Source organism: Gymnogyps californianus, chromosome 2, assembly GCF_018139145.2.
Source record: "Gymnogyps californianus isolate 813 chromosome 2, ASM1813914v2, whole genome shotgun sequence".
Classification (NCBI taxonomy): domain Eukaryota; kingdom Metazoa; phylum Chordata; class Aves; order Accipitriformes; family Cathartidae; genus Gymnogyps; species Gymnogyps californianus.
In genome coordinates this window covers 140110274-140135929 of record NC_059472.1, presented here as the reverse complement: position 1 = coordinate 140135929, position 25656 = coordinate 140110274, and the positions used below count along the sequence as shown (strand labels likewise).

Here is a 25656-nt window from a genome sequence, read left to right as displayed (position 1 = left end):
GATCCTCCTTGCCTGAGCCATGCTGTAGGGACACCTGCACCTCGCTGACCCCAACACCCTGACTTGACTTCCCAGCCTTACCTTGGACCTGCCTCATCCCTGTGGATTTGTCTGGCTGACCCTGGTTACTGTCACCAGACCTGCTCTTCTGTCCTTGCTCAGGTAGTGTGGGACTGCACCTCTCATCAGTGAGATCTGTGCCCATGCCCTGGCCTCTTGGCACCCTTGCTCGGGGGCAGGCTCACCTGCCTGGCAAAGCAGCTGGCCCTTGCTGCTCCTGGACACAGAAAAAGTACAATAAACTTGTGCAAAAGCACATGTGTAAAGAGACATGCATATATACATGTCAAAAACACTCAAGTAATAATATTTTCTATTATCTTGTTCTACTGGAATTGTTGGGTTTATCCAAGGTTTGGGTTGGCTTTCTTTTGTTTGGGTTTTTTGTTTTGTTTTGTTGATTTTTTATTTACTGTTGTGAACTTCAAATACACAGCAGAGTTTATTTCCATCCTAGGGTCTGGCACTAAGTGTTCTATAATGATGACTTTTTATTTTGGAAAACATATGTCGACATCGCACCTGCTCAGCTAAGATGTGGAATGATGGGTAGTCCAAGTACTTGGCTGGGTTGTCCATTTATCCCCATTCACCCAGAAGAGGTACAACACTCTGGAAGTACAAGCGCTACAATCACCTTCTTCATCTCCCTGCTGCTTTGTCAAGGAAATGGGTTGCAATAGTTTTATAGTGGCCATGCTGTAAATTAAATAACACATTGGAATAGCTTGATACTAAGGATCGCAAAGGAAAGGTACTCATCCCTCCCACTTCCCTCAACAAAGCAATAAGAGCAGGAAGGGCTGTCACAGCCACCTTTTTCCACAGGTTAGAAGCCCTGAAATAATACACTAATGCTGTATTTGCACTGCCTCTTAATTCCTTGCAAAACATGGACCACAACCGATTCTGCAATTCTGAATAAAAAAAAAATTAAATTAGGTTCTTTCCTTCTTAAAAAATTACAAGGAAAGTATCTGGTAGAACACTCAAACTGAAGCTTGCAGAGTAGAAATGGAGCACATAATTTGAAGATAATGGGATTGTATTACACGACTCAAGAAGGGTGGGGGGGTTGATTTGAAAAAAGATAGCAGCTCAGGTCAGTGCAATTTCTCTGCACTCTATCATGTGGTACCGCTACTGTTTTAAAACAGATTCATTGAAAAGAGTGCAAAACGCTCCATTAGTGCACCCAATCCATCTAGACTAAGATCAGTTTCACCTCCACCTGAAAAATGTGCCTGCACATATACACTTGCATCTAAACACGTAGAAAAAAGAGAATTCACTTCTTTTGATAATTTTGTGTGTGTGCATGCATGTGTAAGTGGTAGCTTATTTTTTTATGGGACTAGTTACTCCAAATTCAGAGAAAATCCCCAAAGACAAAATTAAACTCAAATAATAAAAATGGTAATTTTAACCAATTTAACTATGTTGAGCTAGTCCAGCTGTGGACTAGTGCTGAATTGTAATGGACAAGCAGAGGTTTCCGCTGCTTAACATAAGCCAGCGTTGCTTGTGTGTAACCAAACCTGTCATATCAAATTCAATGCCCCCATTTCCATGTGGGTAAGTGAAATCATCATCTGGACTCATTTCTGTTATCCCTATTATGGAGATGTTAAAAACACAGGACTTTCAGAATCCAGACTGACTCAAAACCTTTTTTTACACCGGCAGGGGCTGATTTCACTGCGGTTGTCCAGGAATACAAATTTACTTCAGAATTCACATGATTGTTTCCTACAGCAGTTTAATATACCAACCAAAGTGATAAAAGCAAACTCCCGGCTCAAAGAAATTATCCTAAACTTCACACTTTACTCTCCAGTACAGACTTCAGAGCTCTATTTCTTTAACAGCTATTTCGCTTAGATAGATGGTATAAAAAAAAAAAAAACAAAAATCACTTTCTTGCAAAGCATTAACATACATTTTCCCCCACTTAAATACTTCAATTTCAAATGCACCACAAAATGTACTCCCACAACAGTACTGTATTAGTATAAAACTATTTTAGTTCAATTAAAATGTCTAACTATCTACCCCCAAACCTACCTAAACTGTAATTTTCAGTTTGAGCACTTCCAACATGTTCTCAGTTTTGTTTTCTTCTATCAGCTTATCAAATCAGGTCCTGCATTCCAAATGTTGGAAAAAAATAGTCATTAACTGCTAGGTAGTAGCAGATTTTCCAATTTAGAAAACTAAATTACACACACTGCAAAAGTATGTGTATTTTGCTATCTGAAATTTCATATTAAAATTTGTAATAACAAAACATTTTCCTAGCTCTTAGGACCTACTGAAGTTTTTACCTTCTAATCTGTAATTCCAGGACAATTTGAAAAGGGGATGGGGAAAAAATTAAAATAAAAATCAACCTTAAAGTGGTATACTGCTGCTGCCACAGTTTAAATATATTCTGGTGTGGAAGCTTCTGGTTCCTCCCCAAATGCTGCCTAGTAATCATGTTGGGCTTTTTTTATTCCAACAGGATATACAGCTGTATGAAAGATGGCTAACCCTCAGCTTACTGTTAACCAAAGAGTGACCTCATATAGTTGAAATTTACTCTCAAATTGGCTTTTTCCCACCTTTTCCACATCTATTTTTTTCTTTTTAAGTAGCATGAAGTAGCAGCAGAAAGCACAATATTTTAGCCATCTGAGCATGTGGTATTCTTGAATTATCCCACCAACTGGAAGTGCTCTCTTACCTCTATCTTTTAAAATTGGAGCCATTAGAGTCAATCGTGCAAATCTATAGTTAGCCTTTCATAAAAAGTGGATTTTTGACCCACTGAACTGGAACAGCTTCTGAGCAGTTCTTCTGATGTCTGACAAGATACCATACAACACATGCATGCCAATCTGATACTGGCATCTACATTTAGTTGTTCAGAAAACACTGCTCATAAGTCATTTTAAAAAGTTCCAAAAACCAGGGTGGTTCTTTTTGTAGTACAAACTGATCATTTAAAGAAGTGCAGTAAAGCTCCACGTATATTAAAAAATGGATGCCTTCACAATGGTTTTTCACCTCCAGGTAACATACTAACATCTGGAGAACATCAATGGAAAGCAAAAGCTTATGATATTTGTTGGGCTGCCCTCATAAAATGAATTGGTTGACTCGGCACATCTCTAGACAGAAAAGAGACTGTACTGCAACAGCCCCAACAGACTGCCAGCGCCCTTAGAGGCAGTCACAGCAGGGCAGAGAAGTAGGCGGCTGGAGTCTCTCACTGAAAGTGGCTGCTTCCATTCAGATGTGAACTACATCCATTTTGTGGCTGGAAGAAGCAACAAAGGCTGTATAGCACCTGTTGTACTCAGACCTGAGATTAAGACCAGTATTGCTAACCAAATGTCTTTCACGTGTCGTAAGTAGATTTTAAAGGTGACAACAACCAAAAAATCCCCCAAAAGCCCCCAGCAAACCACAAAGTTCAGTATGAATCCTAACAAAAAGTTCAGCATGCATTCCCTTTTAGGAGAGAGGCACTAGCTACTGAACAAAATTCATTTGGTTATAACTTCATTGCCCTATCCAAACTTTTCAACAAGGACAGAGCAGTCTTACAGGCTAATTTTATGTTAATGAAAACATTATCACAGAGAACATGCTTGTACCTTCATGATTTTTCCCAATCAAAAGATCCATGATAAGCTTCAAGCTTCACCCCTCCACTGAAAATATTCTCACTTTTTTATCCTCTTACCTTCCTCCTGCTCTGGTTGTCTGTGCTCTTGTCGCTTCTAAAAACTATGAATTCACTTCCTCATGACATATCCATACACTGTCCAACTCAGCTTGGCCCTGATTTTTGACTGAGATACCTGACCACTTCTGTTACCTCTGCTAAACATTGCAAATACCCAAAAAAAAGCAGGCTCTTTCCAAGAGTACCATCACTCTCAGCAGTTAAGACTGGATCCAAGCTTGTCTGCTTCTTCTGTTGTCCTTGGATGTAAGGGGAAATAACATGAATTTATACATGGAATATTACATAATTGGCTTACAGAAAAGGTTTTCAACATTTTTCCAAGATGCAATCTCTTAAAAATATTTCTACTTGAGCTGTGGATATCCATAATTCAGTTTACTGGCAACAGCCTTACATTTCTTTATTACCTTTCCTGGCCTCCTTAGAAGTGAGCAACAAACTGCCAGAGCCCAAAGACCACAGGTTTGGAAAGCACCAGGCCCCATGAGGGCATAAAAACTAAATTTACCCCTTTTGCCCTGAAGAAGAAGAACAAAAAAACCAGATCGCTTCCACCAAGGTAAACAGCATAACCTGGCTAACTAAAATAAAATACCACTTCTATTTTCTCCATATAAGATAGTCGGGGGTTGATGCACATGACATGCATGGAGAGGCTGATGGTATGGGGTTTTCTCAGCCTGGAGAAGGCTAGGCTAAAGGACGACCTCATTGCTGTCTACAGCTACCCAATAGGAGAGTGAAAGGAAGACAGAGATGCACAGTGGAAGGACAAGGGGCAATGGATGCAAGCTGGAACATGGGCAATCCCAACTAGGCATCAGGAAATTATTTTTCACTATAACCGTGGTCGAACACTGGAAGATGCTTGCTCACAGAGGCTGCAGAGTCTCCATCCTCAGAGATATTTAGAACCTCGACTGGATGTTGCCCCCAGAGCAACCGGGTCTTGATGGCCCTGCACGGGTTTGAACCAGATGGCTGCCACAGTCCCTTTCAACCTAAACTGTTTGATGATTCTATGATCATTCCTTGGGTTTTGGTAATGAACAAGAGATATGCTCAGCCTTCAGTCTGATGTTTGTCAGCAGGCAACTTTGATTTTAAAAAACCAAACAAACAAAAAAAAAGACAAAACAAAACCAACAACAAAGAACAAATCGAAACACCAAATTTCTGTTCTGGATGATTTAGAAAACTCAATTGTATTTTCTAGACCAAATGAAACACAACTGTGTAAAAGGATGGAGCTTCTCCTAATATTTAAAATGATAGATTCACTTTGTGACTAAACAGGCTTTGTTTTACTTAAGATGCCTTCATGAAAGTCTGTCTGGCTACATAACATTTTAGTTAAAAGAAAAAACAAAACAAGAAAAACTTGCCAAGTTCACATATGTCTAGAAATGAAATTCTCCAAAAATAGTATTAAGAAGATTTCAAAAATTGTTTTGAAGAAAATAAATATACTAACAAGTCTACCTTACATCCTCTTTTAATTAAAACTGGCCATTATTTGTGCAAAATCTAGTACAAACAACAAAAAATATCAGAGACTAAACAAATTTTGCATTTGTAACGTTGCTGTTGGGATCATCATATCTAGGCAACTGTCATTTATAAACCAACAAATGTTTCACTGTGTAGGTGTAAGCTAACACATCACTAGCTACAAATGGTTTCTAACCAATTTGAACCAGCAATGGAAATTTCACTGAGAAATACTGAATATTCCAATTTATCAAGTGATCAAAGCTTACAGCCTCAGCAATTTATTTTGGTAGTTCAGATTAGCTTTTCCTTGCTTTACATAGTATTGAGTGTACCAGGCTGGGCATCACTAAGCTAGGTGTTGTGCAAGAAAAAAGAAGAATTACAGATCCCGTAAGAACAGCCAAGTCATACCAAGCAATTACAGGGCAAAGCATAAAATAAATAATCCTCTGTAACAAAAGCAAGAGCTAGCTCACACAGTCTGACCCTAATCCTTTGGTCAGGAAAGCAATTTTGAGTCCCCTGTAATAATTCTTTGCATATTGAAAAAGTATCAGAGCTTTATCACAGAGGAAAAACTCTGAAGCTCATCACAATAGCTGTATAGCTATTTAAACCTCTGTTAAGAGCTATATGCTTTTAAAAAGTTTACAAACAAGTATTCAGGCAATTTAAGTATCAGATAAGCAAACAGGAGTGCTTAGTAAGATGTATCCTTAATTAATGTGTTTATCTAAGAACTGTACTGATATAATTAATAACAGAAGCAGAGACCCACAATAGCTGCTGTCTACAGGTAAATAAAGTTTTCTTTTGAAACAAAAGCAGAATACACTGCTCGATTCTGCAGCTGTTACACTGAACAAACAACAATTTTGGGTTTGGGCTCCCCATTCCCATCGTGTTTTTGCTGGGTTTGGGGGGTTTTGTTTTGCTTTTTCATTTTTATAAAATTAAAGGACTGACTTGTCAGCATACTCATACTTCTCAAAGCAGCACAGCACAGCATCCATTTTGAAACAGCTTCAGGTTGAATTAGAGGACCTTTAAAAAAAAGCCCCAAACCAGAAAAACACACACTATACCACAGCTACATTTCATTAAGTACGAGAGCAAGAATTTCTGTCTGGTAGGAAATTCTGCTTTAAAACAAATCAGAATGAAAATCTTCAAAGCCAGGTTCAACGCTGGTTGGCAGCACAGACTCAGGCAATCACATCTCCTTTTTTGCCTTTCCTTTCTCTGTGAGCAAAACCAACATGGACAACACTTACTTTGCCCTTCACTAGGGCTGTGAGAACCAGTATAAGAAAAGGAAAGTTCCAGTCCCTGGATATCACTGCTGCGTTATTCACAGCGCAGAACTGTTAGCTCCCATCATTTCATTTATCCATCCGAAATTAGAGATGGAGGTTAAGAGAACTTAGTTTTTAAACACTGACATTTTTACCCAACCATCTCGCCTTTTTTTAAACACCACCTAGTAAAGAATTTCAAAGGGCTCTGCTTCTTTAATGAGGCATTAAAATACAGTCATACGACAAAAAAGCAACTCTACTAAGTCTCTTAAACCCCTGGACTTACATTATCAGCTTTTATGTGCCTGTCAACACTCAACAGTAAGAAGCAATGGTTTGCTCTTTGCCTCAATTTAAAAGCCAGCTAAACTTCCTCCCACTTTCCTGCTGAGAGCTTTAACTCCTTGCAAACTGTCAAAGCTTTGACACTTCAGCAGCAGATAAATCTACGACATGATGCCACAGCCAGGTGTAGTCTCAATCAGGCACTGGCCACTAATTTACTAGTGGCCATTTCATTCACCTCGAAAAGCAATAAACTAGAAATACTTCCCACCCCCCTCCACGTACCCACACTGCTTGCGGATCAGCCCTTTTAAATAGATGCTAGCTCTGTCAAAGAACCAGGTACAGTTAACTTGCAACTCGAAAGAAATGAAACATTTGAAATTGTAGAGATGTCAACATATGGCTAAAATGCAAAGGCATTTCCAAGCCAGAAGTTAGAGTGCAGCATTTTTCAAGATAAGTAAGTACAAAGTATTAAATACTGGAACTTCTTTGCCCAGAACATTTCTCCAAATATCCACAGCCTGGCTGTGGCATTCAGTGTAAAAGCTCATTGATGCAAAGTCCACTGTTACTTTGTTTTACAAAGGTGCCAAGCTAAGTGTACCTGTGGAAGAATAAGATTTGGATGATTTGCTTAGTAGAAAATGTGAAGTTCACAGCTGGGAAGCCCTATATTCCATTCGGTATAAGCTAAAATACTTATACCATTATCTCAGTATACAGAAAAACGACTGCACAGATAAGCTATGCTGTTTCTTTACAACAATAAAATGAGATACAGACTTATAATGGGATTCTTGAGATACTACACTTAACAGCAGTATACTGAAAAACGATCCTTTCCCTTTTCTTCTGTTCCTTTCACACTGTAATTCCACAGTATACAAAACCCCTATTTAAGTCTCCTAACCTTGATAAGGACTTGATCCTACTCTCATTCAAGTCAATGGAAAAAGATCTCATAATTAACCTCAAAGACGCATGACTGAGGCACTGAGTGGCAAAGTTACAGGATAGTATTGTAATAATTTATTCGTGAAAATATTAGGGTTTTTTTTCATAATAGATAGAAAAAAAGTTTTTTTTCTTATGATAGAAAATAGAAACTAGCTTTGTCTAAAGGTCAACCATTTCTGCTGAGAATGCTCAACACTGAGACAGCTCTCACATCGTCCCCACTCCAGGCATTTGCTGGGGTAGTAGCCACAAGGTACTACACAGAAGTTACAAATGCATTTATGCTTTCAAAGGGGGAGAGGAAGGAATTAAAAAAAGCTATCTGAGGTTCTGCCAATGTTGGCATGTCTCCTCTTTCAAACACCTTAAATACAGCCTGGCATAGGAGTTTCTCTCATCACTAGAAGGACTTCAATGGACTTCAAATGCCAAACAAATCCCTTGACTCACTGTGTGAAACCCCAAGGGAAGCATTTGCCAGCAGGAAAAATATGAACAAGAATGCCAAGAGTTAAAAAGTTAAGTCGGACTGATTCAGCATTCAGATCAAACGACTACAGTTCTTCCTAGATTATTAACGAGCGCTCCAAGCAACCAGAGGCTCTGACGCAGACAAGAACCTGCACATCACAGGCATTCCAGGAACCCTGGTTTGTCGGCGCTGGAACAAAACCTCTGCAAAATATGCACGCCCTCCTGATTTAAAAGCATGCCATCTCTCGTTGCCTCTCTGTCCATACACATGCACAAGACTGTTAGGCACAAAATACTTCCTTCATCAAGGTTATGATCAGCAGAACTTTTTCCTGAAATTCTTTCAAATCTTTTAGCATCCATAGTAATTTTTAAAAAGCTGTTCTAACAAGTAATATTGCACACAAAAAGCACATCTTTCACAACCTCAACAGAAAACCAAAATAATGAAAAACCAAAATAGACACAAGAAGAGACAGCAAGTCTTCTCACCAGCTGCAACTTCAAATACAGATTTTTGGAGATGGTATAAGGAATACAATGATGCTTCAAGCAATGGTAACAGGATCTTGTCAGTTCAAATGGAAAGGGAAGGGTTTTTTTAATTGAGCATAAAACATGTGGGGAATACTAGCAAAAGACAAAGGACATGTGAACCATACATTTTGGAAAGACAGAGTCAATGTCATCCAACTTTCCTTTTACTTAAAACTGTTTAACAACCAATTAATAAAACTTGAGACATATGGATAACCATGTCCAAATGTAGCAGATTAGAAATAGCAATTTTATCCAGTGTAGGTACTTAGGGGAAAAAAGTCGCCCATACTTTTTGAAGTGCAAGCTCAATGTCTGAAGTTATTCGAAACTGCTAATTTCTGAATCCTTCTTCCAGACAGAATGGCCCTTATCATTAGGCAGGTGGCAGATAGTCCTGCAGATATCAAAAGCTGTCTCTATGGTATCTAGAAATAAACAGTCCCCATAATCAAGTTTTAAACTGGCCTGAGTATTTCTCATGTTGTCAGTGCAAACACCACACCTCCAATGCACAGCTGAATTTTCAGGAGAGGGGGCGGGGGGCTGGTAGTAATGGATTTATTACTGTAAAATCTCACAGAAGAAAGTTTTAAGCCTTAAAATGAAGCCAGCTTGAAATATAGCCAATTTAAACAAAAAATAATTCAGGGTAATTTCAGACTCAACATTCACTCAAGTCTTCTGGCAACTTTCTTGCGGTTTTACAATCATTTCCTATAGTCACCTTTCACTGCTGTTCTGAAGACCTGCACAAGCATGCTGGGAAAGAGAAAAAGAGAAGTAACCAGTTCTCCAGAGAAAACCATGAAGATGACCATGACTTTGACTTCATATTGTGCACATGTAAACGATTAAAAAAACTCAGCCAGAAAGTTGCTTGGCACTAGTGTAGTTCCACTACCAATCACTGTGCTTCCTACAGTAACAGAAGGCGAAATAGAGTTTGGCATAAGTAGGGATTTTTAAACTAAGAGTGTACATTTAAGAACAGTCTTACCAAAAGTAACTTCTCCTTTGCCAGTCTTGTCAAACAGCTGAAAGGCTACTATGAACAATGCATCTGGAGCACACAGGACTGATTCAAATGCCACAAACTCTTGAAAGGATATCAACCTAAGGGATGAAGGAAAAAGCAAGAGCTATGAAACCACTTGTTTGCAAAAAACTGAAATGCAATATAACATAGATTATACAAAAGAAATAAGATCACAACCAAAATGTGTACAAAATGTTATCAATAGGGATTAAAATTTATCCTAAAATGTCCTATCACCAATGCTGTCAGGAGGCCTTTGTATCACTAGATGGAAATGACTTTGTTGAACAAGGAACTATTCCTCTCAGCAAGTCACAACAGAACATAAGCAAAGCGCTCAGCGTGGCTACTCACCTCAGCTTTAATGTCTAACTGAACTGCCCTCTGGGGGAGCCTACCTCCCTCCGCTGGCAAGACAGAGCCAATAAAGATATGAGTAACTTCCCTCAAGACTCAGTACTTAAGGCTTTTGGAAAGCAAATCCTTTCAAGACCTACATGCTGCCACTCACTTCAGAAGGAACCGATCAGAATGTGTTATCTGTTTGCTAGCAACTTATTAGTCATCCATCACAGCCCTCCAGTCCTGCGTGTTGAGTCACAAATTTCAAGCAGTAGTCTGCATGTTCTTCCTCAGCCCAAGAGCAGTTTATTCAAATTCATCATTACAGCCAGGTTCCCAATACGCGAGAGCAGCAGCAGAGCACAGATAAAAGCAGAGGTGCCCTTCCTTAAGTTAGCTAATAAGCAGAAACACATAATTAGACAACTTGGCATTGTTTCCAGCAGTAGATTTGATACAGCAAAGACCTTGAGCAGTTCTAATTTCTCCGAGTCACACCCAAGAGTTCAAATGGAGATCAAACTCCTATTCTTAAAGAGGCAAAGGCCAACCATTCTTCCGTTTTGCTGCTTCTTCAATGTCTAGGTTGTACAGTTTAAAATCGTCTTCAAATGTGTGGCTGCAGGGCCTGCTGGCAGTCTGGGAGGTTTAAGATTGCCCTCTCTTGAGGCTGCTTTATGTCAGCGTAGCAAGCCTGTAGCTTTAATGGGTTCACATGACAGTAGCTGGGGAACAAAGGTTTATTTCTGAGAAGCACAAAATTCAGTGTAACAAATGTCAAGAAATACACACAAAAACAATTATTATTTTTTTTAATTAGAAACTAACTGAATCCTTAGGACTTTGACTCAAAATGACACTGCAGCCGGTTCAATGAAAACTTCCACTCAGTATGCAATAACAGTGAAGAACAAAGTGTTTGAATAGGTTGGAGAAGACATTCATTCCATCAAATTATGACAACCCATGACTATACAGCAATTTCCAGTCACCCTGTCTTAAGGGAATTAATTTCAAGTCACACAGAAGCGTGTTTGCTGCACGTCAGCAGCCAAACATCCACAGGGTAACAGAAGCTGATTTCCGTGAAGAACATGAAAACACAAGAACATGAACAAAAGAGGACATTACAAAAAAACATGGCACAGAGAAGGCCAAAAAGCTGTTCTACTTTACCTCCCTCGATACATATGCACTAAATAAAAGTAAAAGAAAGCATATGTAGAGTTAGAAATAGTCTAACAAATAATTAGCTCCAGGAACTTGCCACCATAGGTTATTATGTAGTGTGAGAAATAAATAAAAAGAAACCTCCTCAAGTATTCTTAATACTAAACTCACAATTGATGATGCTAGTAAACATATAAGCATGCCTTAAGCTTTACTGACAAAGAAACCAATGACTTGCAACATATGCACACGTTCGCACATGGGCAGGCCATCGAGTCATTTATTTTAAACTCCTTGGGAGCTCTCAGTACTCCTCACTGTTAGACACAGAATACATAGATACTCAGTCTTTAAATGGAAGAAAACTTCCATCTCTCCTAAACCGAAAGAAATTTTAACAAAATGCAACATTTCCTTCAATTTTAAACCAATATATCACAACCTACTTACTTTTGCATTTATGCATATTTATTGTTACTATGTGACTTACAGGTTATAAAAGCTCATTATTATCCATTATTATTGGTTACATACCTGACAACTTCCACAACAGCAAACAGATACAAAGCACTGAATTCTTCTGTCCCAAAGATTATAAAGCCCACAAACAGAAAGAACAAAATAGACAGCAGGTGACAAGACTCTAGAATAGGATTGTTTAGAATTAAAAATGTAAAATATCTGCCAACACCATTTTGATAAAGCTGCTTTTTGTGTGAAACAACAACCAGCGTATGTCCTTACCAACAGATCCCAAAACAGTGATGAGAGCACAGAAAAGAAATACAGCACCTATCCCAGCAGAATCCCAGCACCATGCTAAGAACATATTCTGTGTTATTAGGCCTGGATTTGATTAAAACTCCACATATTAACACTGCTACAAGATTTTATACTGGTAGAAGCATTCTTTGTCAGTACTTGCAAGTAATAAACCCCCCCAATAAGTCAGAGATAGATGCTTAAAATAACCCCATATCCATTTTTAAAAACAATTATTCATAGTAGTAGGAACATTAAAAGTGTACAAATTGTGTGGTTCTAGCCAGACTGTTAAAGAAGAGACGTTAATATCTGCTGTGCCAGCTGAATTCAAATTAACCCAATTTTTACATGTTAATTAAACCAGCTATTTTCTTCTTATTGTATTTTTGCTCCCTAAGTAGACTAGCCTGCTAGTGATTCCCAACAGATCTATTCTAACAACAATGACGTATTCATTTACTTCTATTATGACCATACAATACAGTAACTGAGCAGTAATTTTTCACAGTCAATTACACGTGTGATTCTTAATGCTTAAAGATGCTGAAATAATGTGTACTACATAGCCATATGCTCACTTCTCTGTACTGCACAAGGGTAGTTGCCTGGGTAACACATTTTCTCTCCGATTTAGCATCACCCTTTTGGGTTTAGCATAACCCTTCACTGAATATCATTAGGTGTCATTAAACAGCACATATTAACATGGACTTCAATATACTACTTAAGAGTTATTTTATCTACCTAAACAAGTGCTCATTTATGTTACAAAAGCAGAGAAAAGCCTAGTGATTTTAACAGGGCAAAGAGAGGAAGCTGAAATGTTTACAAAATTTCACTATAATCTTGAAGATATCCTACCCAGCTGGTCAAAGTCTTCCTTCACCTTCACATCCTCATTATCACTGCCAATATTGCACAATTTATTCAGGAAGGCTGAAATCCTGATATTTTAAAAACATCCACACACAAGAGCTACAGTGCAAACACAACTGGGTATGGTTCAGCAAAACCACTATTTACTACTCTCCTTTCTTCCACACTGCTTCTTTTGGTGCTCACACCCATGGTATCAGGGCACCACATAGACATGATGTATTCCCACCAGAGAAAGTCCGCATGTAGCCATGCAAAGAAAAAAAGCCATTACCCACTGTAATAATACATACAAATGCAATGATGAAGAGGTTTCTTCAGAAATCAATGCATATGTTTTTACTGTATCAGCAATTTAAACATGATAACATAATGGGACACAAATTGAAGCTACATCTATTATTTTACACTGCAACCTAGGTAAACTAAGTATAGTGTAAATTGGTGCATTAGAGGATAAATTTATATCCAATAATAATGGAAAATGTTGGCATTTCCAAGTGTTATTTTTGAATAGTTTGTCCCTTCTAAAAATAAAGCATACAGTATTTCTCAGTAAAGTGTTGGTTATTACAGTCCAAACAGAGATGTGCAGTAAATACTTACTTTGTTAGACAGATGTTTAAAAGTACAACAAAAGACTGAAAAACAATATGTTACAGTATGCAGGATGGAAAATGCCTGGCCTGTTGCTGATAGGCCTTGAGAAAGCCACTGTATTTTGGGGAAGTTTCTGATCCAGCTGAAGCCAAATGAAGCATTTTTTTTGAACTAAAATTAGGACTGAGAAGCTTAAGGCCAGGAACCAGTCAAGGCTCTTAAGCCCATTTCATACAAACTACAGCCACACGATATAACACTTTTAAAAAATCTGTGTTATTACTGATCAACTACTTTGAAAGACTTCTCTGGCCATCGGCAAGAAAAGCATTTCCTTTTCTTAAAGGAAACCTTAAGAAGATGCTTCCGTAAGAGGACAGAAGGAAAGCCTACCTCCAAATAACCCTATGCCCTGACTTAAGATGGAGGCAAAACTTGCTCCCATGGCAACAGACACTCATTGAACGACAGAGTCTGCCTTAAGAGGTCTCGTACCTTTGTCACACCAACAGCAGCTCCTGTAGATACCCTCAAATCCTTAATCTCTGGCAATGCAGGAATTGTGCTAGAGCTACACGAGAGATTTTGTCCACAGCAACCACAGTGAGACTGTACGTAAGAGCTACTGTTCTTCACACGTCACACTCAGGACTTCTTCAGCTCTGGGGTAAGCACTCTTTGCCCATTTATTTGCTCTGCTCATGAGTCAGAAGCTCGTGTTGTCTGCCTTTCACCTGTGTGACTTACCCATTTTAGTATTTCTCACTGATTACACTTGGTACCTATACCTAACTTCTCACCAAAATCCGAAGGAATTAAAAGCATTTTAAAAAGTGCTAGGAACAACCCTGGTGATTCTGGGCTCAGACCCTTTTAGTGAAGAGCAGTCATGCTCACCAGTCATGAAGAACAGATGCTTCTTCAGAGCAAAACAGGGATATAAGACAGTGGATAAATGCTTCTAGAAATATCTTAGTAGTATTTTCAGAACCGCACTACTTTAAGGCGCTAACACTAACAAAATTAACTTGTAATTGCTCTTGCAAGCTACCTTCTATTTTATACTAGAAATAAAGCTAAATTATTGAACAGACTCTCATGACCTTAAACACATGTAAGTCTCTAAACACTGTCCAGCCTATTAAAAATGAAAACTAACAAAAGCAGTTTTGTACTTCACTTCAAAACTAGGAGCTCTGGACTGCCAAGCTGGAAAGAGTTCAATAGGAGAAGACCAGTATGTCCTATTGCCATCCCTAGGAGTTTTCATTCCCGGAACCAAAAAGCGATTGACCCTTGCTTCAGACGATCACTCTGCAAATTACTTTATACACCACTAGAACAAGGTACAAATGCCTGGCCACATGGCAAAAAATGCTACAATGCCAGGTTAGAGAGAGATGGATGATAATCACTTTCTGAACTTTCTCCATTCTTTCACATATCAGTATAGCAGCTAAACAAGAAGGCAGCCTGAATACCAGAAGAGACTCTCCAAAGACGTTAGGAACATGCAGTCCCCCTGTTACTGCACAGTCTGGACTGCAGAAACAGTCCTTACCCACGGCAGAAAGCAGCAATTAGAAGCCTCAACACTACACCGCAAAACTCTTACAAGATCATGCCAAGTTATGAAATCCCAACTTGTCAACAAGTTCACATAGGCTACAGTTTTACATTTTGCTGTTCCTGACACCAGCTTCTGCTTGTGAGGGAGATCCAAATCACAAGGTATGGATTATACTCTCAATCTCCTTATTACAAAATGGGTTTGAAGCCGTGCAATTTGGCAAATGTCGTTTTTGCAGGCATTAAACCAAGGGAAGAAATCTGAGAAATGTTTAACATTTTCAGACAAACGCTATCTGAAGCCACCACTTTCTTGCTGCCATCATGCGAATGTTACCAATATAACCTTTTACAGAATTCTTTTACCAGGGGTAACAATCATCACATTAACTTGTCTGCAAGGTTTAAGGTGTCCAGCTGCCAGATATGTGAGGCTGGTTGAGCAGAAAAGAGAGCACAGAAACTATTGCAGAAGTTCTCAGTTATGCATGCATCTGTTCCCTAGGAAGCCTGCATTCTCTAGTCATGCTTTATTTATCTCACATTTTACTCTCTGCAACCACTGATATGAGTCATGCCTGAAGTTTTCTGGTTTCTAAAAATGCCACAACTACAGACTTTAAGTCCATAGCTAATTATTCTAAAGTTTCTCTAAAGATACTTTAAAGGCAGGGTTCAAAAAATGCATTCATATGGGTGAAGAGACAGCTTGCCTGGGCAAGTACCAAAAGCAAAAGCTAGGATTTCATTAAAGAAGGGGGGAGGAAGATGGAGGAGTAGCTAATCTTGCCTATTGGCAAAGTCAGCCTTTCAAATGCAAACCATGTGCAACCAACTTCGCTGCTGTCTTCCCAAGATTGCAAAGTGGCTCCCTAAATACCTTAGCTGCTCCTCCTCCCTCTTAAGGGAAAAAACAGTGGCAAAAACCTTTAACAGTGCTACACCAAAACAAAGCAGGGGCACTTTTTTCTACGATCTCTTCCTACACCATCTAAACTTATTTTGGATTGCTATTTGAATGTGTTTGTGACAGATACATAAAGTAAACAGAGACAGAAAGACTCGTGGAAGGAAAGAAGAGCAGGAGTTAGGGGAGCCAGCCAACAAACATGAAAGGTTCAATGAATTAAAAATACATAGTAGACAGAAAATTGTTTGCTCAGCTAAATGGTACACACAGCCCAAAACATTGTTTCTAGTCTTTCCACTTAAAAGATACTGTATTCCTTTATGTATCTGCAGGCAAAAAAAAGTGAAAAAAACCCCAAACCAAACCAAACCAAAACCCCACCACCCTTCAGGGATCAGACTGTTTTGGAAGAATGGTTTCGTATTTTTTAAATGAACAACAGAAAAAGAAAAAAAAAACCACAAAAAAACACTTACCCATCTTTTGTCTGATCCACCACACCTGCAAGGAGCTGTACAGTGCTTGCATTAGGCAAACCATCTCCAGTTATCTTCAGGTACCGTGTGACAAAGTCATTAGGAGACATGAAGAATTCGCCATTCTTCTCCACGCTTGCATACTGTTAAATGAATACAATATTTAGTGCCTCAAATACATCCTTCTGCAGGCATTTATTACCACCATCCATAGTTTCCAATCAGGAGCAGGCTTATGTTACAGCAGATGACAGTTCTGCTCTGAAGAACCTACAGCCTACACCCAAACAGGAAAGAGTAAGTGGGGAGTCCTCAAGCAGCTGAAGGCTTGGCTTCCCAGCCAGAAGAGTGGCAGATATATGATTTTTTGTTTATCACGTTAACAATTCCTCCGTGGTAGTCTAGAAATGCTCCAGTACCAAATGTTTTTTTTAAGTAGAACAAGAAGCACATGGGCATTTGCAAACATGTATGTAGCATTTCAGGCCCACAGAAACTGACAGCAAGGGGATACTCCAGCTTATCTTATTTATCTGAAATGACTCCTTTGTGTAGCCTTTCTACTTTGGGATGAGAAGGCAGGTTTACACCCGCAAAATGACACTGCAGTGCTAGTGGAGTAAACGATCCCCCAAGAGTGTCCACCTGGGGGTGCTGTTTTGGAGGAACTCCACAGCAACACCTTCAGCCACGGCAGGTCCCTAAGAAAAGGAGAACCTACAGATACTCCTCCTTGGCTGAACTGCTGAAAGGAGGCCAGAGAATAGCATTTGCAGAAAAATGTAACAGAAAACAAGAACTTTGACAGTTCAGCACACTGCAGAAACAAGAAAAGAGGTCCGACACCTTACAAAACACTGCTGGCATACATTACTCGCGCTTTATACCATAGTTACTGGCATACTACTCCAGAAAACAGCTATTGACAGACCCAAGTGTATTTGCTCCCAAGGGAAGCCTCCAATAACATGATACATATCAAGGAAAAGGAATATTAAAATATTTTGAAGATAATACATAAATAAATAAAATTGCCTTTGTTACCACCCTTACCCTGAATCCTCTGTCATCCCTCAAAGTTTAAAGCCCTCATTTTCTGTAGAAGGGTAAATTTGAAATCAACTCTAAAAATGTTTTTTAAGGAAAGGAAAAGGATAAGGACAATAATTAAGAGGAAAAGAAATTCCAGGCAACATCTGCAGAACCATGTGTTAGCTTTAAGGGAAACAGGTCTGTCTTGGGATAACAAATGTGCACTGAGAACAGGAAAGCAACTGTTAATTTCTTATTTTTTTTTTTAAGGCAAGGTAGGATGATAAACCATTGTTGCAGCTCCCCACAGAGCATTATCCACACTAAAGTAATAAATAAATTAGATGTCTATTGCTATTTTGTAGCGTACTTCAAAGACACATGTTTTGTTTTACATTGCTATGGCTCTGCTAAGGGAAGGAAACTGCCAGTTTTCATTTCATAGAGCCACACTGGTGCCTGCAGAGTACCGTTATACCTGCTGCAGGCATATAACTCTCAGAGGGATGCCAAAGTGTAACAGTAAGTAGATTATTTTCTTCTAGTGCTATATAAATACAGTCTTCTGGTACAGCAATATCTTCAAGAAACAAGGCTTCAGAGAAGCAAGCCCAAACAAAACATAACTTGCTTTGGCATCTATATATTGGTTAGCATTTAAGGATTCCTGTTTCAATAGACACTGTTCGTAACGCAAGCTTTCTAGTTGATACACTGCAAGGAATTTTGAATTGTATACTTTTATAAGAACTAGCAGATCAATTGATTTCAATGTAATCATTTGCAGGGAGACAGAATCTTTCAGAATCCCAGCCTCAGAAACTTTTAACACAGCTGCTATTGAGAAACAAATCAAATAAGTCAGACAGCCTATGCTTCTATATTTCATTTTTTTCATCTAGGCTAACCCCCTGCTAGGGCACTCAATAACAGAAAACAGCACAAGGTTTCAGTGTCCCCCTGTTTCTTGTCATTGTGATTTACTCAAGTGTATTTGAAATCCAATCACGTACTCTATACCACATATAGAAAATGACCTTGGAAAATGTCAGCTTGATCACTTTGACTAAAATCTAATCTCTTAGGGGTTATGGTAGAAGACTCAGAAAAAGTAGAGTTACTCTTGGAAATTATCATAACAAAAAGAGAAAAACATCAATTCTATTGGTTTTGGAGAAGAGACATTAAAAAAATGGTTCTTCACAATTGTACTTTTCCCCACTTTGGCAATTATACCCACAGAGAATTTGATATTATACAATCGTACTTAATGGCTTTTTGGTAACTTATTTACATACATTTTTAGATAGTCAACTATTAACCAGTTCAACTCCATTTTAAATAAGATCTGCAAACATTTTATTGGGGGTTTGATGTATTAAATATGCTAAAAGTTGACTGTAATCAACTGTATTTAAACTGATAGCTTCGTATTTATTTCAACACAGTGGGTACCATTCCTACCTGGCAATCATATTTTTAAATTCTTAATTGAAGTAGAAAGAATGGCTGTCAAGTTATTTTATAAGTGAAGATCCCACAATCTGCAGAAGCAACTGTATTGGCCTCACCACTTAAAATTGTCTGGAGCAGCTTAATTAACACTCTGGCCATAGCTTATCTGTAGAGCACAAAACAACATACCACATTCACTCATCCTTTTTCCTTCTCAGTAGTAAGTGGCATGACAATTTCTGTATTACACTGAACAAAATGTTTAGCTCATATTTCATTACTCCACTTTACTGAGACCCTTTCTTTTCAGTGGAAGGCGAAGCAGAAAAGCAAGAAAAAGGAGCTGGAGGTGGTATTTAGTGTGCTCAACCACGACCCATTCAATCCACCAAAACTGAAAGCTGAGGCAGATACAAACTTCAGAAACACAAGAGGTGAATACCCACAGGCAGGTACAAAACAATTTTCATACTATTCTCAGCAAACCAACCAACCAACAAACCAACCCACCCCATCACCACAACTGAGTGCCGCCTCGTATTGCAGAAGGGACTAGGCTTCTCTCTGCTGTGTTTATTCCTGTCCTCAATGCTACCATCTTCTCGGATCAGCAGTCTACTCCCCGTCTGCTTTTTCTGCTGCCTTGCTCCTGCTGTTCAAGCATTTACCTTTGAAAATCACATTATCAGGTTCTTTTTCAAGAGTCTTTTTGCTCTCCTGACAGATACAAGTTCCAGGACTTAATAAGTTAAATCCTGGCTTTCTCAACTGAAAATCTGATTTGAGAGCTATAAATAATGACAGCATATGATAAAATTATAAATACTGGCAATATACATAGTGACACCTACACATATCGTTAATAATAGCTCACAAGGGACAATGGAAAACATGCCAAGAAGTGCACAGAGAGTAGGGCATGACGCTGGAGAGAGGGAAGGTGGAGGGAGGAACTTGGAAGGGTATGAGCTCTCTTAGGCACTCAACACCTTCATAAAAATAATTCAGATACAACAGCTCCCTGTAGCACTGTGGCACCTACCTCATCTATATTCTCCAGACCCACCAATTTCTGTACTTTTTTTTCATACCAGACTACCAAACTGTCATGGTTTAACAGACACTGTACTAATAAATCTTAGGAAGGTTAGGAATAGTTATTTACATTTAGGAAATGGGTCAAAGAAAGCCAATTTCCAGCAAAACACTAAAGCACACTTCTCTCAAGTATACAAGCAAGTACACGAGTCATTTCTTTACTTGCATACTTCTACAGCAGGCCAACACAGAAGGAATTTTTGTTAAATAATAAATACAGCCACCACTTCACAAGGTGATCTTCCCAACACTTCTACAAATTAGAGAAGCAGAGATAACCCTGAAGGAAGGAAGGAAGCAAGCAAGGATGGGAGAAGAAAGTTTACCAAATGGTCTAACAGCAAGGTGTCTACACGAACATTTTACCATGTGTAGGAACAATATTGAAACTCCCACCACATTCTCTGAACAATGAGGTTTTTTTCTAAGATAGTAATACTTCTTCTGAGTCAATACAATAATCACTCAGGAATGTATCTGACTTCTTGGTGAGCATTGTTCAATTCTGATAATGGTATTTAAGTCTAACATGGTAATAATACAGTGAATGATTAATGGTTGGAAAAACTATCAAGAGTTGTATGCTGCAATAAAGGAGCAAAAGATATGAAAAATTTAAGCAGAAAGAGTAAAATATTTACTTTATACATACCTTCAAAAATATTGTTTTCAACTCAGCTGGATCAGCTCTCTTGGTTAGAGCCACCTACAAGTAAATACAATTACATTAATATGCATAATTTATACAAAAGATGTCAAAGTGTCATTTAAAAGGAAGAATTCAAACAACAGAACAAGTGATGAAAATAAATGTTCACCTTAGATAAATTAGGTACTGCTTTAGCCGGCCATGCTTATTTTACTCATTTCACATTTACACTAAGTTATTCAGCATTTTTGTTGTAACTGCTTCCCTTATGCAACCCTGCAATTCTTAAACAAGCACACATTAACAAGTCATAAAGACATTCAAGTATCAAATCTTTTCAACATACCTCTCTGCTGGGATTCGGCATTATACCATCTTTACCATATAGATTTTTATACTTCCAGCATCTTTCATCTAAGGATTTCAGAGTACCATACGCAGCCCCCAACTGATAGATAGTAAGAATAAAATACTCAGACTTACAAACTTGTCCAAGAAAGCAAGTCCCTAAAAGACTGAATTCCAATGTAATTATTTGGTTTATTGGTACTTCTACCTCCTACTTCCAGCATTTTAAACTATTTAAACTTACAGTGTAGACCATTTTGATGAGGTAAATTCAGAAAGCACAGTATCTAGATTTTTCTGCAGATCAGACAACTAGCCAGGTTCCAACTAAAATCTAAGTTACATTTATCACCACAAACCCAAAGTAATTAGAATTTTTTTTTCCCAAAACACTGAATTAAAAAATATTCTATATCCACTATGGAGTAAGTCCATTAGCATTTTCCTTGTTGACATACTGTGCCATCCATTTGCTGCTTTTGGCAGTAAGTGGATTCATCCCTCTAGTCAGTGCCTGCTATAGAGTTTCTCTTTCTTTCTTCAGGATACTTTGATAAAATCTTGCTTGCCAACATAATAACCATCATCTGATAAGTCAATTCATCACATCAATCTATTTCTAATAAAAAAAAATTACTTTGCAAGCAAACCTGGATTTTCAAATAAACTTGTGAAAACATCTCTGTAATGGGGAATAAACAGCTGAAGGGCAAAACGTAAAATCTTACCCTCCCCTAAGAATTAAACATCAGAAACGTTATCAATAAAATATGACTACCTACTTTCTTGACTCTCCAGAGCAATGGTAGACTGTAAAGACGAATGTGACTGCAAGTGCATTTCTAGTAGCACACTAGACTACTGCAGAGAATGGTAGGAGTCTGTGTAAGTCTCTACAACAGAATTATATCCTCACACGTACATTTAATGAAGAATCTTTAGTAAGTCTTTCCTCATTCTAAATGGGTCATTTAAAAACTAAAAAAAAAGACAACACCCCCCCCCCCAAAAACCCAGAGTATTTTAAGAAAAGTGTATGAATAAGGTTTCTTATAAAATTTTAGAAGGTTTTTTTTTTTAAAGGGAAAAACCACACCTGAAGTTATGCTAGGACTCAGCTGACAAGAGTCCACAGCTGGAGTCCCAATTCTGTGTTTGCACAGAAATCCATGTGGAGGCAGTTGCAAAAAATCAAAGTGTAATTGTGAAGCTGGGAATCTAAAAATGTGTACGTTCTAAAGTACAGGCTGTCCTAAATGTAATCACTGTGTAGTAAGCAGAGATTTAATTTAACCCCATTTATAAAAATCTGGTACTCTAGAGCAATTGGGAACCCTGTGGAAAGAAAAAAAATCCAACATTTCTATACTGCTGCAATCCAGAATCTTGCCACTATATAGGCAAACAAAAGACACTTCAAACACCTATAGCCATTAAAAATAAATCAGTATCACACTTCATCTGCCTTAAGTTTAAATTTTATACTGTCCCAGAAATCTAAGCCTAAAGAAATCAGGGATGAAAAGAACAAAGGAAAAGGGTACATGCTGATAGCTGAACTTACACTCATTTTCCTTTGGTTTCACTGACATTAACAATCTTGAGAAACTCGGGAGACAAAATGTGCTCACAGTCCAGCTGCCATTTTTCAGTCCTCTTCTGATTATGCGGGGATTTTGGTGTTTTTTTTACAGCAAGTTTATTTCAAACCATATACTGAAAGACAGGCTGAAGCTGGTCAGGTCAATGAATGCATAGAGGCACTGCAGACCAGCAGCCCAAGCAGTGGCTGCAAACCACGGCTTTCCTCCATTTCCCACAGTCTACTTCCACATTCTTCGATTTCCCGGGAAACAGGAGAGGAAAGGGATGGCTAGCATTATGTTAATTGGTTTGTCCACGTGTCATCCACCCATCTCCATTTTGAAAGGTCTATTTGATCCCAATTAAGGAAAAGAGCCTCTATTACGTTATGTTACAGCTTCAGGAGGACCGATGCTAATGCAGCCACACCAGTGCTAAGAGGAGAAGCATTTAATTCAGCCTTTCATCCATCCCCAGCTGTGGGCAAAGCTGAAGCTGCACACACAGACACAAGAACTGATCCCAATGACAGGCGTTACTAGCAGATTCCCCTTCTGGAAAAGGTCAAAATATCGCTTTCAATACCATTCTGAAAATTGTTCCCAGTTATGTTAGCAGTTGAAGGTGGGCTAAGTAACCTGATGCCAACAAGACTGCAAGCCACCAGGTAGCATGCCTGATGAAAAGTGAACCACAGACACAAGCTGCTTCTCCTTCAGTCAGCTCAGGTGATATTTACTGACTTTCATATAACTGGGCTTAGGTGATGTGTATTGTTACTGGAAAGACTTCTCCATTTTACTTTATCTTCTCTCCATAAAGACAAAAACCAGCCTGAGATAAACCAGCTATGAGCTGGCAGGAATGACATCTCTCTAGTTGCGTGAGGAGGCATTTGATAAAGCAGATCTGAGGGAAATAATGTTTGTTACTGCTCTTTACAAAGAGATGCTTTGTAACAGACACTAGCGGTTCAAAAAAACCAGTAACTTTTATTAAGTAAGGTTCAGTGAAGAAAGCTCTCCAAGAAACAACATTTATTTTTAAAAAAACCAGAGACAACAGGGAGTACAGAAACTAAAGTGCACGATTATAACAAAGTCAAGACTTGCTACAGAAAAGACTGGGATAACGTACAGAAAATGTCAGCAGGCATTTTCATTCCTAAGGTAGATACTTGAAAGTTTTAGCCAACATACTATGTGTATATGTGCATTATAATGTATATGAAGAACGAGTCAGCACAGGCAATGTAAGAATTTAATTTAAAAATGCCGAATCCCTCCCATTAGCAACAAAATTCAGCAAAGGGAGACAGAGGGTGCACAGAGAAAGGGAAAGCTCTGAAAGTGAGGGACAGTAACACATGGGTTCATTTGCACGTTGGAGCTGTTCATATCCTTAGACTCGCTTGCACCTTGATCTTAATTTCAGGCCATTTTCTCCAGCAGAGCTCTTTTCTCCTTGTTGACTTATGCTCAATTTACAATGACATGCATTTTCAGTCTCACTTCCACCCTCAACAACAAATGCAAACAAACGCTTCCCAGAAAAATATAACTGTACAACAACGCAAGAAAACAGAATCCACTGGGAATCAAAGAAAATTATATTACATTTCCAATCAACTCTATTAATATATTTGTTATACACAAGACAAAAGGAACAGGTTGTCAGATGGTATACGATATCAAAACATACAAAAGGACTAACAAAGTAGTGAGTGTGCTCCACCCAGTAAAGAACAACATAGGTGGGAAAGAGAGAAAAAGGGCAGTAGGAAAATCAGAATTAATGCCAATATAGCATTAACCTAATTGCAAATACAAAATCTCTGACCTTCTCACCTTTATGGTAAAGATCACTTTAGTAGCCACCATTTGGATGGAGTAGAAAGGTGATGGGGATCCAGGAATACTTGGGAATTGCTACAATATTCCAGAAAGTTTATTAGGACAACAGCAAGTCCTAACCAAAGATAAAGAGATAAACATCTCATATGAAACACTTCCTCACCATTTAACCTGACTAGAGCTCAAGTGTGAAGGAGAAAGTTGGTGAAGCTAAAGATGTCCCCCTCTACCTCATTATCTTTAAAAACTCCTGACATCGAGCAGGTAAGATGCTGGAGAGCAGCCATTCTCCAAGGAGAGAACCAGAGCTGTGGCAGGTTGAGCTCAGTCTGCTTAATTCTAGTGAACACCATCTACAGACATGTACAGAGAGATGATGTTTGATGAAAGGCCTAACAAGTGATCACAAGCTCTAGTAGCTTCATGTTGAAAATAAGATTTTTTTTTAAAAAGTTTTTCCATTCTCAAACATGACTAAAGAATGTAATGTGTTTGGCACCACTGAAAGACCTCAAATCAAGATTGAAACCTCATGTCTTCTGGAGGTATTCTTTAGTTTCATCACAAATTATTGAGTCCACCTGTAAGACACAAACACATGTGGCCCAGTTTATGTAAGAGGTCAGATTAGATCACCATCATGTTTCCTTCTGGCTACAAGTATACATATACACTCAAAATGTGCGACTCCAAAGGAGATCAAACCAGGGTTTTGCCTTACATTCTTGTTTAAATGTGTGACTGGAGTATCAGAAACCAGTTAAAGCACAGTTACTGGCCAAGTTTGAATTCAGACCAGAAATCTATTAATACTGTGTAAGTATAATGCTAAAACAACACTTCAGTTTGTATTTTAATACAACTAACTTGCTTACTTAGATGAGAACCACCCTTCTTCCATATTCACACTAATACTACCAGAAACATACACAATCATTCTTCTAACCTAGCAACTCCCCTTGGTCACTTTCCATCATCACACACAGCATCCTAAGTTACAACAGTGTTCCACATCAACATCTGTCCAGGGCACTGTCTCCTGT

General features: G+C 38.5%; 1 protein-coding gene across 2 annotated transcripts in view; it reads right to left on the bottom strand.

The window, feature by feature from the left end:
- Positions 1–25656, bottom strand: part of SLC25A13 (solute carrier family 25 member 13) — a 103665-nt gene that overhangs the window by 58490 nt on the left and 19519 nt on the right. For both annotated transcript variants that reach the window (XM_050890820.1, XM_050890818.1), the window contains 3 exons: positions 20832–20885; positions 16595–16737; positions 9848–9963 (listed from right to left, as the gene is read on the bottom strand). In XM_050890820.1, the coding sequence (XP_050746777.1) occupies positions 9848–9963; positions 16595–16737; positions 20832–20885 (313 nt within the window). The remainder of the gene's footprint in view (positions 1–9847; positions 9964–16594; positions 16738–20831; positions 20886–25656) is intronic.